This window comes from Canis aureus, chromosome 36 (genome assembly GCF_053574225.1).
Source record: "Canis aureus isolate CA01 chromosome 36, VMU_Caureus_v.1.0, whole genome shotgun sequence".
In the NCBI taxonomy this organism is placed as follows: domain Eukaryota; kingdom Metazoa; phylum Chordata; class Mammalia; order Carnivora; family Canidae; genus Canis; species Canis aureus.
Window position 1 is genome coordinate 24,594,388 of NC_135646.1, and position 19,403 is coordinate 24,613,790.

General features: G+C 39.5%; 2 protein-coding genes and 1 long non-coding RNA gene across 11 annotated transcripts in view; 2 read left to right on the plus strand and 1 right to left on the minus strand.

Annotated features, from left to right (window-relative positions):
- GTF3C3 (general transcription factor IIIC subunit 3) overlaps positions 1–15,984 on the plus strand; it is a 41,993-nt gene extending 26,009 nt beyond the window's left edge. The window contains exons 11-18 of the mRNA XM_077885702.1: positions 777–979; positions 1,765–1,866; positions 3,516–3,651; positions 5,699–5,936; positions 6,530–6,720; positions 8,743–8,867; positions 12,576–12,728; positions 14,580–15,984. Of these exons, the coding sequence (XP_077741828.1) occupies positions 777–979; positions 1,765–1,866; positions 3,516–3,651; positions 5,699–5,936; positions 6,530–6,720; positions 8,743–8,867; positions 12,576–12,728; positions 14,580–14,702 (1,271 nt within the window). The 3' untranslated portion in view covers positions 14,703–15,984. The remainder of the gene's footprint in view (positions 1–776; positions 980–1,764; positions 1,867–3,515; positions 3,652–5,698; positions 5,937–6,529; positions 6,721–8,742; positions 8,868–12,575; positions 12,729–14,579) is intronic.
- LOC144306246 (uncharacterized) lies at positions 743–19,322 on the minus strand. 6 transcript variants are annotated; one of them, XR_013373312.1, is made up of 5 exons: positions 17,502–17,797; positions 16,592–16,759; positions 16,251–16,358; positions 1,845–1,989; positions 743–986 (listed from the first exon to the last, which is right to left on the minus strand). It is a non-coding gene; the product is annotated as an uncharacterized LOC144306246 (long non-coding RNA). The 6 variants fall into 6 exon arrangements; XR_013373315.1 differs by lacking the exons at positions 1,845–1,989; positions 17,502–17,797 and adding an exon at positions 18,968–19,322 and having other exon boundaries at positions 14,505–16,358; XR_013373316.1 differs by lacking the exon at positions 1,845–1,989 and having other exon boundaries at positions 14,505–16,358; positions 17,598–17,811.
- Positions 18,343–19,403, plus strand: part of LOC144306245 (uncharacterized) — a 30,243-nt gene continuing 29,182 nt past the window's right edge. For 3 of the 4 annotated variants that reach the window (XR_013373281.1, XR_013373293.1, XR_013373310.1), the window contains exon 1: positions 18,345–18,539. The gene's annotated coding sequence lies outside the window, so the exon portion shown is untranslated. Of the gene's footprint in view, positions 18,540–19,403 lie in introns of all 4 variants that reach the window. The other variant, XR_013373263.1, reaches the window with a different exon arrangement.

A 19,403-nucleotide genomic window follows, 5' to 3' on the forward strand; every position in this document is an offset into this window, starting at 1 on the left:
TGAATGAAATGAGGGGTGGTAGTTTATATTTGGGATCACAAAACGCAGGAACCTGGGTTAGTAATAAAAAGTAATAAAAATGAGTGAAATGGGTGAGTGAAGAGGCCCAAGGCTAGAAGGGAGAACTGGGGAATCCTCTCTAAAGGATGATGCTGTTTCTCAGCATAGGCTGATATGCCATTTGGGAACAAGAGACACACTGTTGCCAAATCTAGATTTTTTGAAAGAATCCAGTAATTTGGGAGTTCTAAAAATCCTAATTTTAAAAAATGTAGACCATGTATTATTTTTAATAGCACTGTGACTTAACAAAACACATCTGTAGGCTAAATTGGTTCGCCATTTTTTAAACTATGGTTTATATACATGAAAATTTTTACTGCAGTGTTATTTATTAGACTGAATATTTGGAAATAACCTAAATATCAGATGATATGGTTAAATAAATAATAGGTTGAATGTTATAACCATTCAAAATGGTAAGAAAGATGTGAGAAGTGTTTAAAGCTTAATGCTAAGTGAATAAAGCAAGAGACCAAAGTTGTACATCTATGTTGATTACATCCTTGTAGCCATTTGGATTTAGTTAGAGAAATTGATAGATTGATCAATCAGTAGATGGGAGATTAGAAGGGATAGTTGTTTTGAAGTACTGAAATATGCATTTCATTTTGGTTACAGTTCTTTTTATATTGCTGTAATGTTTAATTGGAAAAATAATCTTGGCAAGCTTACAAATCTGTAGATCATATTTATGCTTTATTTTAACATCATAGAATGTTTAAAGGCCTTAGGCTATATGGAACGTGCTGCAGAAAGCTATGGCAAAGTGGTTGATCTGGCCCCCCTTCATTTGGATGCAAGAATTTCACTTTCCACCCTTCAGCAGCAGCTGGGCCGTCCTGAGAAAGCTCTGGAAGCTCTGGAACCAATGTACGATCCAGATACTTTAGCACAAGATGCAAATGCTGCACAGCAGGTAGGGTCTGTCACATAAAAGGAAATTTTTTCTTGGTGGATTATACTTTTGAACTTTTTCCTCCATTAAAGAGGTCTCTACAGCATATATCCAAAAACTTTATTTTAGCTATCAAATTCAGTGTTTTTGAAAAGTGATTTTGAATCTTAAGTTTCAGCCTCTTGTTAGACATTGTAAATTATAGTTTCTAAAATATTAGATCTTGGGCAGCCCAGGTGGCTCAGCGGTTTAGCGCCGCCTTCAGCCCAGAGCATGATCCTGGAGACCCGGGATCAAGTCCCACGTCAGGCTCCCTGCATGGAGCCTGCTTCTTCCTCTGCCTGTGTCTCTGCCTCTCTCTCTCTCTGTCGTTTCTCCCTCTGCCTGTGTCTCTGCCTCTCTCTCTCTCTCTCTCTCTCTGTGTCTCTTGTGAATAAATAAATAAAATCTTAAAAAAAAAAAAATTAGATCTTAAATTGTGAAAGATCATAAAGCAAATGTTCTTAAGGTTGATTTCTAAAATAAAACTTGTCTGTGCAGGGATCCCTGGGTGGCGCAGCGGTTTGGCGCCTGCCTTTGGCCCAGGGCGCGATCCTGGAGACCCGGGATCGAATCCCACGTCGGGCTCCCGGTGCATGGAGCCTGCTTCTCCCTCTGCCTGTGTCTCTGCCTCTCTCTCTCTCTCTGTGACTATCATGAATAAATAAATAAAATCTTTAAAAAAAAAAAAAAAAAAAAACTTGTCTGTGCAAACAAAGCAACTTTGAGAAAGCAGTCTTGTCACATTATCATGTTTATTTATTTAGGAACTGAAGTTATTGCTTCATCGTTCTACTTTGCTGTTTTCCCAAGGCAAAATGTCTGGTTATGTGGACACTTTACTTACCATGTTAGCCATGCTTTTAAAGGTGGGTAGTGGTCTTTCTGTATATTAGTATTGTTGATTTTTTAAAGGTTTAGAATTTGATTTAAACATAGATTATAGCCGTTTTGAAGAATATTCATTGGACCCATAGGACTTTAACCTGATCCTAATGTATAAAGCAAAATTGCTGAGTTAGTTTAAAAATGAAAATATATTTTAGTTTAGAATTAAATATAAAAGAAACAAAAATTACCATGATTAGGATTTAACTAAAGTTTGGGTAAAAGTTTTTTTAACTCACATTAAATTCATTATTATTGCCAGAACTTGACAAAATTGGTGGTTTTGAATGTGATATTGCTTGAAGTACAATTATCTGATAGAAATAGACCGAGAATCTTGCTAAAACATAGATTATAGCTGTTTTGTAACTGTTCTACTCTATTAAACTTTTACAAATGAAAGTCAGATGTAGACAGAAGACTTAGAGGTTAATGGTATGTACTGTTGGCCTTTTAACAACATGAGGAAAAAAAAACAATAACATGGGAATTATGGGCACCAACCCTAACACAGTTGAAAATCCATGAATAACTTTTGATTTCCTAAAAACTTAACTACTGATAGCCTCTATTGACTGGAAGCCTTACTGATAATGTGAACAGTTGATTAACACATATTTTGTATTTTGTCTGTATTATATACTGTATTCTTACAATAAAGGAAGCTGGAGAAGAGAAAATATTAAGAAAATTAGAAGAGAAAATTCATTCATTGTATTGTACTATAAATAATCTATGTATAAGTGAATCTGTGCATTTGTGCAGTTCAAACCTGTTTTTCAAGGGTCGACTGTAATTGAAAGCTTACATGAAAGTGTAAACTAGAGTAAGTGAAATAAAATCTTTGCTAGTACATATCTAGAAAAGTGAGAACCATAGCATAACCAGTTATGTTTTTAGACACTCCCATGTGCTAAAAGTATTCCCTTTGCAAAAATGTTTTCCACATGTGACATCATTTCTGAGTCTTGCATTTTTGCAGGGAAATAGTTGTGTGTGTGTGTGTGTGTGTGTTATAAATTAATGTCAGTTGCTTTCTTTTTCCCTACTAAGGTGCGATCTCAATTCCTCTGGTAAAAAAATAAGTCTTTTCATCCTCTTTTAAGTGTTAAAATACACGATAATTTGGCGTCTTTTTTTTCCTAAAGAGGATTTTAGGCACACTTGCAGTACTTGTGACCCATAGATTTTCTTTCTTTCTTTTCTTTCTTTTCTTTCCCTCCCTTCCTTCCTTCCTTCCTTCCTTTCTTCCTTCTTTTTTTTTAGATTTTATTTAATTGAGAAAGAGAGTGCATGTGAGCAGGGGGAGGAGCAAAGGGAGAGAGACAAGTGGACTCTGTGCTGAGCACAGAGCTTGATGCAGGGCTTAATCCCAGGACCCTGAGATTATGATTTGAGTGGAAAACAGATGCTTCACTGGCTGAGCCACCCAGGTGCCTCCCCCATAGATTTTCTTTAAAAAATTATATGACTGAAGTGCCTGGCTGGCTCAGTCATAGACTGAGTCAATAGAGCATACGACTGTTGATCTCCGGGTTGTGAGTTTGAGCCCCATATTGGGTGTGGAGATGACTTAAAATCTTAAGAAATTATATGACTAAAAAATCTCAAATTATCATCTTTAATTCAGGTAGCCATGAATAGAGCCCAAGTTTGTTTGATATCTAGTTCCAAATCTGGAGAAAGGCATCTCTACCTTATTAAAGTGTCAAGAGACAAAATATCAGACAACAGTGACCAAGAGACAGCAAATTGTGATGCAAAAGGTAATTACATTCATTTGCTTTATTATATAATATATATTATTATTTATTATATAATTATATTTTTGGCTGAGTTGAAAAATACTCATGAAGTATCACCTGATAGTAATCTAATTGAAAAATATACCCTTCTCAAATAAAATGAAATTTTCTATCCAGATTCCTTAAGTATAGTAAACTCATTTGATGTTAAAAAAGAAAGGAAAGGTTAGGTTATGTAAATTACTTTTAAAAATTAAAAGGAAAACATCTTGGATCTTCCTGTGATAAAACTAAACAGAACTTCTGACTTTTTAAGAAGAAAATAAACCTTATTTTAAGAAATTTGTGAAGATTAGATGGCAATATAAATTATTATATTTGTCCAGTAACTTCAGTTACATTTCATCCTCTATTAAATTCAGTTTTGGCAAATGTAGCAATAGTCATAGAAACTCTGAAACTAAATTGTTTTGACCCAGTCTTAAGTAATATGACTTTAAAAGGCATCGATTTTTAGCTGGTAATGCATCAGGTTATTTTTGGGTCAGGTTATTACTCAGAAAACTTGAAGTCTAAACTGCAGGTTTCAGTCTAGCAGAAAATTATTTCATTGTTAATTAATTCAACAGACATGTTTTAAGTAATTGTTACAAGCGTGGCAGTGTACCATGGGGTAGGATTTTAGAATCCAGAAGAACTGAATCTCTATAAGCACATTATAAGGAACTAACATAAGCAAGGTTTTGAAGGGGAGGAGAGTCAGGAGAGGAATGAAGGTCAGCTGCTCGTAAGCTAGCCATAAATGCCCAGAGCCCTACCATCTCTCCAGTCCATAGATTCTGGGCCCACCCGAAAGGTAGACTCTCTGCTTCATGTGTTTAAGACTATATTTCCTTAAGTTATATTTTTCTGTATATGTGATCCTGCCTGATTTTTTCTTTCCATATTTTTTGATTTTACATTCATTGTTGGTTTTTCTTAGGCTCGTAAGGTTTTTTATGTTAAGTTCATTTCCTCATGGTGGGGATCACATTACACTGGTGTGTAAGGATAAGGTGAATGAGGCCTCCTTAATGTTACATGCACCTTTGTACTCTGATTTTTTCACTCAGCATTTTGTGACAGATGTTTTCTTGTGTTGCTGTCTTCCCTTCATAGCTGTTCATAAGGAATGTGTGGTATTCCATTGGATAGCAGTTTCATGCTTTGCTTATTCTCTTATTTTTGATATACAGTTGCTTCTGATAATTTTCTTTTGTAGATAATCATGTAGTGAGCATATTCATCCCTATATATGTATCCTTTTTCTAAAAAGATTTTATTTATTTATTCCTGAGAGACACACAAGAGAGAGGCAGAGAGAAAGAGAGAGAGAGAGGAGAAGCAGGCTCCTCGCAGGGAGCCTGATGTGGGACTCGATCCCCAGACCGGGATCATGCCCTGAGCCAAAGGCAGATGCTCAGCTCAAACCACTGAGCCACCCAGGCGTTCCTATGTAGCCATATCTTTGACTTTATAGGATAGATTCTCAGAATTCTGGGTCAAAGACTAAAAAGTTTTTGTGGCTTTTGATTTTTCTCAGACAAGGCAAAATTTTTAGGGAAAAGTAGTTCTGAGGTAGAGAAAAGATAATTGAGATTATAAAAAGATCAGAACAGTCTGAATCTCAAAGTATGAATTTTAAGTCCTTTGCTAAGCAAACATTTGAATGTCTTGTATGTGTAGAACCCTATATCTGACTTCAGTCATGGAACACAAACTTATTCTGCCCTGGAGGACCATATATCCTAGTGAGCTCCGAGAGATATAAATGAAGTAGCTAGGCTTGGTAGCAGACAAATCCAAAGTAAGAATTACCTGGAATTGCAGATTGTTAGGCAGAGCAGAAAGAGTGGCTAGTATTGAAGGTAGTGTAAACAAGCAGCTTCATTGTCAGAAGAGTGTTGGCAAGAATTCAGGCCCATAGAACTGTGGTTATTAAATTTAACCTTAAAATTGATCATATGAATTTTTCTAATACTGCTGTTTCTGAAAAACAGTGTCCTGATTTTCACTGGTATCATTTTAGCAATATTTGCTGTACTCACAAGCGTCTTGACAAAAGATGACTGGTGGAACCTTCTGTTGAAGGCTATATACTGCTTATGTGACCTGTCCCGATTTCAAGAGGCTGAGTTACTTGTGGATTCTTCATTGGAATATTACTCATTTTATGATGACAAGCAGAAACGCAAAGAACTAGAATACTTTGGTCTTTCTGCTGCAATACTGGACAAAAATTTCAGAAAGGCCTACAACTATATCAGGTGACTTTCCAATAACTTATTTTAGATTCTTTGAAATAGTATGTGTATTTACTTTGACTTAGTCTCTCAAGCTCAAGAGTAGTAAGTTGTTTTATTTTAACTCTTGTTGCTTACGGGTTAATTTACGTCATTGGCGATTCTCAGAGGCATGCCTTCTCATGTATTAAGCTTCTTGTGCCTTAGCTCCGCATTATAAAATGGATATCATAATACTCCACCTGAAAGGATTATTCTGAAGGTTAAGTGAATTATTTATAAGGTCTTTTAATAATATCTGGCACACACTATTAGGTATTATTCACTGTTCATCATACTGCAGTTGTAGGGGCGCGGGGAAATGGTGAAACTTAAACCGCTTGATTCTTTCTGGTTTAAATAAAAGTTTTGTTGAAAAGAACAAACAAGATGTAGAAATACTAACTTAAACAGCATTTTCTGGGAAAAATCTTGGTGTAAATGTTTCTGTTTAAATAGATTGAGACAATCTGCTTTTCTGTGGAGGATTTTGCGTCACTGAAGGATTTCATTCTTAGAAATCAAAAGTTTTTCTTTTTATGTGATTTCTTCCCCTTGCCCTCTTTCTGCGATTTTAGGGTAATGGTAATGGAAAATGTCAATAAACCTCAGCTCTGGAACATTTTCAATCAGGTTACCATGCACTCCCAAGAAGTGCGACATCATCGTTTCTGTCTTCGCCTAATGCTGAAAAACCCAGAGAATCATGCCCTGTGTGTCTTAAATGGACACAATGCATTTGTATCTGGTAGTTTTAAGCATGCACTCGGTAAGTGTCCTGGACATGACTTTGTCAAGTGTGGATAGTGTGGTGGTTAACAGCTAGTCCTCAAGAGCAGCATACCTGTGTTTATATAGCAGCTCCCTCATGACAAATTATTGTACCTCCCCTGTGTCAGTCTCTTTATCTCTGAAATGGAGGTAATAATTGGACCTTACCTTATAGATTATTGTGAAAATTAAATGAGTTAATCTAAAGTGTTTAAAAATGCCCTGGCACATACAGTAAATAAATCGCTTATAAGTATTGGCAACAATGATAATAATTAATTCTAGTATTTTCCTCTTGAAGCTTTGGTTTCAGAAAACTGAAGTAAGTCCTAGTTCATTTTAAAGGTCAATAACTCTTCCAGCTTAGGCTTGATTTTTTTTTTTTTTTTTTTTCTTAAGGGAGCATGCATGAGCAGGGGAGGAGCAAGAGAGAGTGAGAGAGAATCTTAAGCAGGCTCCACTCCACACCCAGCATGGAGCCCGACACAGGGCTTCTTTCTCATGACCTGAGCCAGAATCAACAGTTGGAAGTGTTATTAACCAACCGAGCTGCCCAGGCACCCTGGCTTGTTTTTAAAATAATTTTCATTTATTATGGATATTTTGCCACCTGTTTTTAATCTGCTATAATACAAAAAAAGGATAAAGATTTGCTGAGGGGTGCCTGGGTGGCTCAGTCAGTCATCTGCCTTCAGCTCAAGTCATGATCCCAGGGTCCTGGAATTGAGCTCCACATCAGGCAGTCTGCTCAGCGAGGAGTCTGCTTCTCCCTCTCCCACTTCCCCCTGCTCATGTTCTCATTCTCTCTGTCAAGTAAATAAATAAAATCTTAAAAAAAAAAAAATTTGCTGATAGTTTGTTCCTTTAGGAGGTAAGTATGTCAAGATTTATTTACATGGTGCTTGCTAATCTAATTAAGCTCAGGAAAAATTAATTACTTAATTTTCTGTAATAATCAGAAGCAAACAAGTAGAAAAATACCTAGGCAAAAGTTTAAACTTAAAATGAGGCATGTATCTCTTGCTGCTAAAAGTTAGTGTTTACTTCTGAATAAACTGGGATATTGGCTATTTAATACTTTAATGTTTCTTCACGTATGGCTGGTATTTTTATAATTGTTCAGTAGGTAATCTTGAACATCAGGTGTTGAGACTGTCCTCTACTGTTTGCGCTTTTTAGAATTGTTTGTTTAATGTTAAGGAAATGTAAAATAAGGATTTAGATTGTTTTCTTATACTTAAGACCTTTTATAGAGGGTAAAAATAGAAAAGTCCAAATGGTAGTCTACCATCTGTGCTGCTAAAGAGATTCTGAGGTGCCATTCCTTCTGGCATAGAAGCTAGAAAGAATGAAGGTTTTTATCTGTGTGATAAATTATAGGTCATCCCTTTATAAGAAAATTTTGCTTAAAAATTTGCTTAAATTCCCCTATCTCATATACTTAAGCTTTTGACATGAAATAATTGCGTTTATAGAATACATGGAAACAAGGAAAACATCTTTTTCTCAGGAAAAACAAAATAGTGCTACTTTTGAGGAAACAATACCCATAATCTAAAAAACAAAACAACTATTTTTCTTTTTCTCAGCTCCATGATCCAGCATATTTGAATTTATAAGACAAATCGATTAATTTTACAAAAGAATTTGCCAAAAGACACATTCCCTTATTTCTTTTAAAATAGATTTAAGGTCATAAAATACATTGTGATCACAATTAATAAATTGTTTATTTTGGAACTATTACTCTACGTGGAAATGTCTAGCTGTGCCTAAAAGAAAGTTACTTTTAGTTGCTCATATTTAATCTTTGTAGTCAGGATACATTTATAGGTAAATCCTCCTAATTTTATCATATACATTGTTTTTAAATTCAAATTAAGGTGCATCTGGTTGATATTTTAGAAAGCACACTTTGCATATGTAAAATCAGTACCATTTAGCCATAAAACATATTTGAATAAGTCAATAAATAAGGAAATATGCTCATGTCAAACCATCTGACATGATCTTTTTTCAGGACAATATGTGCAAGCCTTTCGCACCCATCCCCATGAACCTCTCTATAGCCTCTGTATAGGCCTAACGTTTATTCACATGGCATCTCAGAAGTATGTATTAAGGAGACATGCTCTTACTGTGCAGGTAATTTATTTGGATTTCTCATTACTTGGTTTTATGTTCTTTAAAAGTGAATATACTTAATGCTTTTAGAATATACTTAATGCTTTTAGTGTCCTGCTTCAAAAGTAACATCTGCTTAGTATACACGTTGAGAATTCCCAACACCTCCTTGTGTTCAGCACTCATGCACTCCACCTCTAGTAGTACTCCTGGCTAAGACTTATGTAGCCATGTAGAAAGGGGACATAGCCAAATAATATAGAAAGAAGACACAGGAAAAAAAAAAAAAGAAGACACAGCAGAATCTGGATGCTCCTTATACTCTGGAGCCACCTGAGGCCTTCAGTTTTCTAGGTCCTGAAGATTGATTTATTATAAGTCTGTTTAAAGAATATATACATACAGGGATGCTTGGTGGCTCAGCAGTTGAGCTTCTACCTTTGGCTCAGGGCGTGATCCCGGAGTCCTGGGATTGAGTCCCACATTGGGCTCCCCTCAGCCTGCTTCTCCCTCTGCCTGTGTCTCTGCCTCTCTGTATGTCTCTCATGAATAAATAAATAAAATCTTTAAAAATAAATGACAAAAAATATATGGATCCAGTAATGTATGAATATGTGATTATGTGACTGTTTCCTTACAGCATCAGCATTGTTAGTGTTAGCATCACTAACAAATTGGTCCTTTAAAGCTTTCTTGGTTCTTACAGCAATTTGAAATTAGTCTTTTTATTTTGTTTACTTTTCTTTATAGATTGTTTTCTCTAATAAAAGTATAATCTCCAGGGGCACCTGGGTGGTTCAGTTAGTTGGTTAAGCATCTGACTTTTTTTTTTTTTTTTTTTTTTAGATTTTATTTATTTATTCATGAGAGAGGCAGAGATACAGGCAGAGGGAGAAGCAGGATCCCTGCAGGAAGCCCGAAGGGGGACTCGATCCTGGGACCCCAGGATCACACCCTGAGCTAAAGGCAGACACTCACCCACTGAGACGCCTCCCAAGCGTCCGACTCTTGATTTTATTTTTTATTTTTTTATTTTTTGTATTTATTTATGATAGAGAGAGAGAGAGAAGCAGAGACATAGGCAGAGGGAGAAGCAGGCTCCATGCAGGGAGCCCGACGTGGGATTCGATCCTGGGTCTCCAGGATCGCGCCCTGGGCCAAAGGCAGGCGCTAAACCGCTGCGCCACCCAGGGATCCCTCGACTCTTGGTTTTAGTTCAGGTTGTGATCTCAGGGTTGTGAGGTAGAGCCTACTTAGGATTCTCTCTTCCTCTGCCCCACCCCCCACGTGCACATTCGCTCTTTTTCTCTCTCAAAAAAAAAAATATATATATTCCCAAGAGATCAGGGAGTCTCTGTTTTGTTCACTACTGTATCCATAAAACTTTTATGTCATTTTTATGTTTATATGTTTGATGCATGTAAAGACACGTTTTTTTAAGTAGTTATGAAAAGAAAGAAAATGTTGGCTTGAATGGAGTGGCAGGATTGAGTAAAGGATTTTTTGTTTTGGTTTTTAAAGTAAAATGGTTAAAAAGAAAGCCTAAGTTCAAATGTTATTGTTAAAGATGGATATTGAGGTTCATTATAATGTACTCGTTTGAATATTTGAAAATTTTCATAATACAAAGTAAAAAATTAAAACCCCAGAAATTCTCCTTTTCTTGGGTATTTATTTGTGGTATTTGTCCACTTCTTGCTGTATGCTTTTTTTTGTCTTAATGGATACTTTTGCTGTATTAAGTAATGGAGGATTGTTTGTAAGTCAAAAAATATGTAATGAGCACCCAATGTGCTGGGAACTGAGGATATAGCAATGAGTATAGAGGCAGAATAATTCCCTGCCCTTATGAAGCTTATATTCTGATAAATATTGATGGGAAGTTTTGATGGATTGACTCATTATCAAATAGTTAAAATAATGTTTTTTGGCCTGGTAGAAAAAAAAATTTATATACTTCAAAGTAATTTAGAAGCTAAATTTCAAATTATAGTTAAACAGCAGTTTTTAATCAGTTGGAGATAGAGATTAAACAACAGGAGATTGGCGTACGGGAGTTTGTTGTCCTAATCTCTTGTACTTTTGTGTGTGTTGAACATTTTCCATTAAAAGTTTCTAAAAACAAGTTTTATTGTTAATAACATGATTCTTAAATTGTTTTAATTTCTTATGAACCTATTTATGCAACATGACCATAGTTAATTTCCCTTTGGAGTACTTAAAAACAAACTAATTTCATATGTTTTACTGCCTTTCTTACCTTTATATTATACTATGAAAGTAAACCTTTTATGATTTCTTATATCTATATTTAGTATTTTATAGACAGTGTATATTTGGGCCCTTAGTGGATGATGTGATAAAAATATTAGAAATATCACATTCTTAATACTTTTGTCACATACTTTTGCTTATATTTCATTAAAAATTGTCATATTTTTGCAGTTTTTATATTTGATTCATATACCTAAGAGATAAAATGGTTATCCCCATTACCTAGTTTTTAAATCACTAGTTATTTGAATAGCATTTCATAGGTCTCCTAAATTTGTTAATTTCTTAAAAATGCAACAGGTAACTCAAATCCTATTATTGTATCAAAAGACCTGCAAGTTTATTCGGGTTGTAACATTTCATCTGGGATTACTATTCATTCTCAGGTTTTTGTAGTTTATCATCTTAAAATATGAAGATTCGATATTTCTCTGAGACTAATAGTTTATCGGCTGTACTTAACAGACAGCCGTAATTTTCACTGGCATAGAGGTCAGCCCACATAAGTGGGCTCTTTTATTATGCAAAATGTGTGATTTATTTAGTGAAGATAATTATTTTTATCTCTAAAATGCTTTAATTCTAAAGAATCCATTAATTTTTATTATTTATTTAACGAAGAAAAAATTTGTGACCATTTATTTAGAAGGCAGATCCAAAAGATTGCATTTTATATTCTATACTCACAGGTAATACATTTTTATTTCATTACTTAACATAGGACACTTGCACTTCTGCAGTTTGTAACTTTCTGTGGCTGGTAACTTGAAGCTACATTAAAGAGGAAAATGAATGCAGGAGAAGGTGAAGGAGCAAGTTACTTTTTGGACACTGTGACACACATGGAGCCTGCATTAGTACAGCTGTGCTCTGAAATAATCAGTTTTTCCATAAGGTCTGAGTCAGAAGCTTTCAAGGGAAAAAAAAGTTTTTTGGGTTAAGAATTCATTAAGGTCCTGAGAGGTGACTAACAAAGAGATACCCTTTACCCAGAAGTTATAGTCAAGTGAGTTTGTCCCTGAGAAGAACCTTTCTAAAATTATCATTGTCATTATAAGGGTTCAGATTTTATATTTTTGCTCCAGTTTTTAGACATCTTGAATCAAAAATTTATTGGCCTGTAATGTCACAAAAGCCAACTTGGAACCTTAAAAAAGAACTCCTGTGTTATGAAAGATTATGGATCTTTGATGTAAGATTATAGATTACGGATCTGTGACTTTGGCTTTGTTTTGTGTGACTGTTTTTGTCCTTAGGTTAAAAAAAAGATCTTTTATATCTTCAGAAGAGGTCTTGACTACTCTGTGATGTGACACTATGCTGCAGACATAGGTTCTCTTAGGATGAGACTGTCTCTTTTTTTAATATTTATATCCTGTACAGAATACACATATATTGGTTCAAATACATACTTGGCAAATCAGTATAATACTGAATTGTTGATCTCTTTGGTAGGGCTTTTCCTTTCTTAATCGATACCTCAGTATCCGTGGGCCCTGCCAGGAATCATTCTACAACTTGGGCCGTGGCCTTCACCAACTGGGGCTGATTCATCTTGCGATCCACTATTATCAGAAGGCCCTGGATCTCCCTCCACTTGTGGTAGAGGTATTGTATGGTTTACTTTCTTTTTTTTTAAGATTCATTTAATAGAGAGTGTGTGTACACACGTGAGCGGGGGGGGGGGGGGAATGGGTGTGTGTGGAGAGAATCTCAAGGAGACTTCATGACGTGAGCCAAAATAAGAATTGGTGTTTAACTGAGCCACCTAGGTACCCCTGTATGATTTACTTTAAAAACTGATGAGTCATTTTATCTACAGAGAAGTGAGTGCAGTTAGTTCATGTCGTAGTCCAGACAGTAAAATAAATTAGAGTGTATTTTCTTTATTTATTGAATGTATTTACGTAATTGTGTTCAGCAACAAGTAGATCCTTGGCATTCTGGCCTTGTGACCTGATCAGCAACCATTTGGACATACACAACTTGCGGTTATGACATTTCATTTTTTTTTTTTTTTTTTTTTTCGGTTATGACATTTCAGTTACCTTAAGGTAGCCCCTGTGGTTTACAGGTATGAGCTGGGAGACAGAAAGCCGGAGTATTGATTAATATAGTTCACTGTTCATTTTCAAGTTCACGTGTAACTAACATATATTTCTTTATAAAGATGAAAGACCAGTATAAATTTTCTTTTAAGATCATGTTAAGATAGTATAAAGTGTTGCTAATACTATGATAATCTATGTTTAAAGTCTAATTCTTATTTTAATTTCTGAAGAAAAAGTATTTTCATTGTTAATTTTTTTAAGTTGCACTCATAATCCTCACTCCTCACATACCCTCACAACTGTTTTGTATTACCCTTGTTCAACATTAGTCATTAAACAAGTAAATACATATTTTTATAGTTATGCTGATGAAATGTATATACTTTTGTGTCATTCATACATACCTTTAGGTATTGCTCCTTAAGCTTTATAGGCATCATTTTCATTGTTGCAGATATTTTTACAGTTGACTCCAAAATTTTGTATTGGGGAAGATTTAGAAACATAGATCTAACCTATTCCATTGAGTTCATTGCTTTGCTATTTAAGTAGGACGAAAGGTAATAATACCCCTAGGGTAACTGCTATGATTAATTTAGTGTATGCCTTCCTATACCTATCCTGTAAGTGCCTTTTTATTATATAGTACAGGTATTTTTTTTTCCCATCTGGTCATTTGTGTTATTATTTATGTCTTTTTTAATGTGTAAGTTTTACATTTTTTAATGAAATCATATCTATTAACTTTTTCCTTTCTAGTTCCTACTTTTGCTATTATACTTAAGAAGGCCTTTCCTTTTTTCTTTCTTTCTTTTTTTTTTTTTTTTTTTTTTAAAGATTTATCTATTTAGTCATGAGAGACACAGAGAGAGGCAGAGACATAGGCAGAGGGAGCCCGGTGCGGGATTTGGTCCCAGGACCCCAGGATCACAACCTGAGCAAAAGGCAGATGTCTGCTCAACCACTGAGCCACCCAGGTGCCCCAGGAGGTCCTTTCCGTTTTTTGTTTGTTTTCTTTTTTTTAGGAGGTCCTTTCCTATTCAAGATTATATTATTATATTATTCAATAATATTTTTTTTCTTTTATGGTTTCATTTTTTTAATTCTAAATTCCTAATTCATCCAAGCTCATTCAGCTATGGCTTGTGAGACTCTTTCTTTATTGGCTAGACATTTTAAATCACTTAATAATGCACTTAATTTACAGTGATTACTTAATATTACAATGATTAACTGAGTCAGCATTACCTAATAAAAATTTAGGTCCAAGGTATATGCCTAGTTTTATTTTTTTTAGTATCATGAATTTTAATATTTGAAAGCTTACACTTACGAAACAGTATTTTCCATAAAATCGTCCTGGTTGTCAGTCTGAAATACAACTCAGTCATGTATCTTTCCCTCCTAGGGAATGGAAGTTGACCAGTTAGACTTACGAAGAGACATTGCCTACAACTTGTCTCTCATTTATCAGAGCAGTGGGAATATTGGAATGGCTCAAAAGCTTTTGTATACCTATTGCACTATATGAAGTACAACTGAGAAAGAAGCATGGTGCTCTGTGTGTGGACCAATATTTTCTAAGGGCTTAATATTAACCCCAAAATGGAAATTACAATTTCAGAATTATCTGTGTATTTAATTTTTCATATGTGATAATGATCTTTTGATAGATAAGCAAAATTATTCCTACAAGAATTTGTATATTGTTCTGTCATTTTCTTTTAATATTTTTTAGTAAAATTGTCCCCAAAGATGAAATAGAGAATGTTAACCTTTAAGCCAGCTTGGGGTTGAATATGCTGATTTTTTACTCTTCATTCATCTGTGCATTCGGAACTATATGTTAAACACCTATGTACTAGGCCCTGTGATGGGTGCTTGAAATACAATATTAGGGCAGAAATGACCTCTGAGTACATTCTTTAAATACAGAATTTGCATATTCAAACTTGAATATATATTCATTTGAAGGAGATGTTTGTTGCATTTCTGCCTACATTATCATTGTTGAGTCATCCAATTTATTTGTGCCCTGTTGCTATTGCACGGGCAGTTTCTCAAATACATAAGAAGGAAGTTGCTTACTAAAGGAAAGATGAGTTAGGGCTCTTTCTCATATCAACACAAGTATGTAATTAATTCACTTAGCTCCTCAGATAACTATTTGAAATGGTTATGTAGTGGGAAGACACATAATTGAGTTAATCTTTTACTTTTCACCTGCATGTATCTTTGTTGTATAGATCGAGACCTGGTAGGCTGGCATAATTTAGAACATCCTGTTCTGAAGCAGATTAAAAAAAAAACGCATTATCAATGTTGGTGGCTTTCTGACAAAAAAAATAGAAAAGAGAGGACCACATTCAATAACGTGACATAGGTTGCATTTCAAGATCACTAGGAATGTAGAAAGGCTAGGTATATGGATAAAGTATTGCTATGATAAACTACGAAAACTAGATTAAACTTTTATTAAATATGATATGTTCTTGAATCTAAATAACAATAGTTTTAAGATATAGCATTGGTCTACTAACATCTTTTGAGAGTTTCTTTTTAGGGGAAAATGCTGTAATATGTGTGTGGATTATAAGACGTAGTGTAATTGTGAGAGGAAAACAAGTATGAGACTTAATGGTCAAAGAAATACAGCGAGGGCTTTGTAGGAATTCTTATCACCCTTTATCCTGTATACATAACTTTGTAGTTGGAAAGCAAAATTTGTATATAATAAGTAAATGTATCGTGCATTCTGTGTGTGTATTTAAATGTGTATATAATTTAAATAAATTCTATTTTTATAATTAAAACAGTTTCACATGCTTATATGTTTTATTTCATGCCATTTGTGGTACCGATAAAGCTAATATCTTTGAATCTCGTGAAATTGAGTATTCTATATTGAGTTCTTTTGAATTAAACTATGCTATGGAAAAAATAAATAAATAAACTATGCTATGACTCCAGCTGAAGTGCTGAACAGCCTTGCAGGAAACTTAACTCTCTCTAGCAGTATTCTAAGAAAAAAAAAGGTTGACATTGCATGAATCTGTTTAGCATTTAAAAGCATAGCTACCATTTCCTGAGTGTGCCAAGTACAGGGCTGGGTACTCTAGATATGTCTCTGCTCCTCTCAGGGAATCACCTGCAAGGTCGGTATTATTGCTGATCTTCTTATCGCCACCTTATAAATGAGAAATTAAATGTCATGTTCAAGATCACTAGCAAGCTCCTTCATAGGAACATACTTATTCTAGCTCAGAGTAAGAACATAAACATTGAGCATGTTTATTTTAGAAAGAAAATGGAGAATAGCTGTTATTTTCTTCTGTCCACTAGGCCTTCAACCTATTAAAAAAGCCCTGTAGTAAGTAAACCTCTTTGGAAGTGCCTTTCAAAAAGCTGATACTTTCTTACCGATCATCCTCACTCCAGCCAGGGGATGCTGACAGCCACTTCACACAGTAAGATTTTTTTCTATTGGTCTCTGTTGATTAATAAACTGAGCGTCTCCCACTCCAAGCTGGGCCAATCAGGAGTTTCCTCGCTCCGTCCTTGGGAATTTAGGAGTGAGATGGGGTTTTTCTGTAGGATTGAAACATGAGAGTTTAGAAGACATTTTCTGCTTTCCCTGTGGGCTGACTAGCAGTTAACCCCTCCCACTGAGCAAGAAAAACAGAATCTATGTATCAAGCAGAGCTGGGAGATGCAGAGGAAACTCCAAGGGTTCCTAGAGGTTTTCCGGTTCCCATGCCTGTCCTTTCTAAAGCTGTGTTCTTACCCATGGGTTCATTGTAGAAGATTAACCCAATTCTACAATTCCGCTTTTTTTCTTTTTTCTTTATTCATGAGACACAGAGAGACACAGGCAGAGGGAGAAGCAGGCTCCATGCCCCATGCCGGGAGCCCGACGCGGGACTCGATCCCAGGTCTCCAGGGTCACGCCCTGGGCTGAGGGCGGCGCTAAACCGCTGAGCCACCCGGGCGGCCTGAATTTTTTTTTTTTTTTTTTTTTTTTTTTACAATTCCACTTTAAAATTTAGACTGGCTGGATTTTTTATGTTATTTGCACCAAAAATAGTCCCGCCACACAATCCCTATTCAGCCGTCGTGCTTTCCCGCGGCTTTCTGAAGGGCGGGCGGGCGGGCGGGCGGGGAGCCACCAGGCGGCCTCCGAAGCTCCGGGCCAGCAGGGCTGTGCGCGCTGCCGTGGGGGCTGAGTCTGCGCACGTGGGCGCGGAAGGCGAAGGCGGGTTCGGGCCGCCGCGGTACCGCAGACCCACGCGCCTTCCCCCGGGCCGGAGCCCCAAGCCCAACTGCCAATTACAACTTTCGAGGCATCCCGAAGAAGCGGTCCAACGGGCGACGACGCGGGGAGCACGGCGGACGCTCAGTCCTCCCGCAGGGGGCCCTCGGCGGGGACCTGGGGAGCCCGGCCGCCGAGCGGGCGCCGCGGAGGGAGTCCGCGAGGACGAGGACGAGGACGAGCCCGAGGACGGGCCAGCGCACGCACGGCCGGCGGCCGGCAAATGGGCGAGGCACACGGCCGGGGCAGCGGGAAGCAAGTGGACTGACGCCACGGGTCTCCGCAGGCCCGAGGGGGGGCCGGGCCCGGGGGCGGCGGCGGCGGGTCAGGAGGGGCGTCGGGTCGGGGGCGGCGGCGTCGGGTCAGGAGGGGCGTCGGGGCGGGGGCGGCGGCGTCGGGTCAGGAGGGGCGTCGGGGCGGGGGCGGCGGCGTCGGGTCAGGATGGGTGTCGGGTCGGGGGCAGCGGCGTCGGGTCGGGAGGGGCGTCGGGTCGGGGGCGGCGGCGGCGGGTCAGGAGGGGCGTCGGGTCGGGGGCGGCGGCGTCGTCGGGTCAGGAGGGGCGTCGGGGCGGGAGGGGCGGCGGCGGCGGGTCAGGAGGGGCGTCGGGGCGGGGGCGGCGGCGTCGGGTCAGGAGGGGCGTCGGGGCGGGGGCGGCGGCGTCGGGTCAGGATGGGTGTCGGGTCGGGGGCAGCGGCGTCGGGTCGGGAGGGGCGTCGGGTCGGGGGCGGCGGCGGCGGGTCAGGAGGGGCGTCGGGTCGGGGGCGGCGGCGTCGTCGGGTCAGGAGGGGCGTCGGGGCGGGAGGGGCGGCGGCGGCGGGTCAGGAGGGGCGTCGGGGCGGGGGCGGCCGCGTCGGTGGAGCCCCTGCAGCGACAGCTCCGCGGGAGCGAAGGGCGGGGCCGGGGCCGCCAAGCGCCGCGACGCGGGAAGTAGAGATGCGGCGGCATTAGGAGCCGCAGGTGCGAAGGCGCGCGCGGCGAGAAGAGAAGGGAAGGGAAACAGGCGAAGATCCGAGCTGATGACGCCCGGCGTGTAGCTGCTGAAACTGATCCGGTGGGAAGGTCGGGAAAATTGTCACCAGGAAAAATGGAGACTTTAAGAGGAGGAAACCTCGGGAGGAAACTGGAGGCTGCACGGGAAGTTGTGTGCGGCCGCGGCCGGAGCTTCGAGACGCGTTCGTATTTGGACGTGTTCGGCGGCCTGGTTGTCCTTCCCGCGGGGGGAAACCATTACTGCAATGAATTTTCTTTCTTTTTTTTTTTTTTTTTACAGTTTTATTCTTTTTTAAAGCCGCTTCCGTGCCCGCCGCGGGGCCCTAGGCCGCACCCCGGCGCGGCGCTGCTCGCTCTGGGCCGAGCCCCAGGACGCGGCGTCCGCAGTAGGTGGCAGTAGAGGCCCGCGAGTCTGCAAGCGGAGCCCCTCGTTTCCTTGTCGGGGCGGTTATGCCAGCGTTTAACGTTTTCCCCCCAAAAGCTCACATTTTTTGTACCTGGGTAGAAAAGTCAGTCCCCTCCCGAGCCGGCCCCTGAAGCCTGTCCCCGTCGCGTGCCGCGGCCGCCGGGCCCTCCGGGGTTGCTCCCTCGACCCCAGAGCCCGGTACTGCCCGGCAGCCCCGAAATGGCGCCCGCGTCCGCCGCTGGCAGAGCCGAGGGAAGCCAGCCAGGCCGAGGGGTGGCGGGGCCGCCTACGCTTTAGGCGAGGGCGGCGGGTGCCCGCGTCGACGCTCCGAGGAGGGTCGGGCCAGGAGAGGGAAGGGCGAGGCAGGCAGGCAGGCGCCGTGGCCCTCGTGGCCCTCGTGGCCCTCGTGGCGCCCCCTCCACGCCCACACGCTGGGAGACTTGCTTCTCGGCGCGGCCTGTGCTGTTCGGGTGGAGGCGCCGGCGCGCGTGGCCCGGGTGAGCCGGGGTGAGGCCGACACCCGCCCC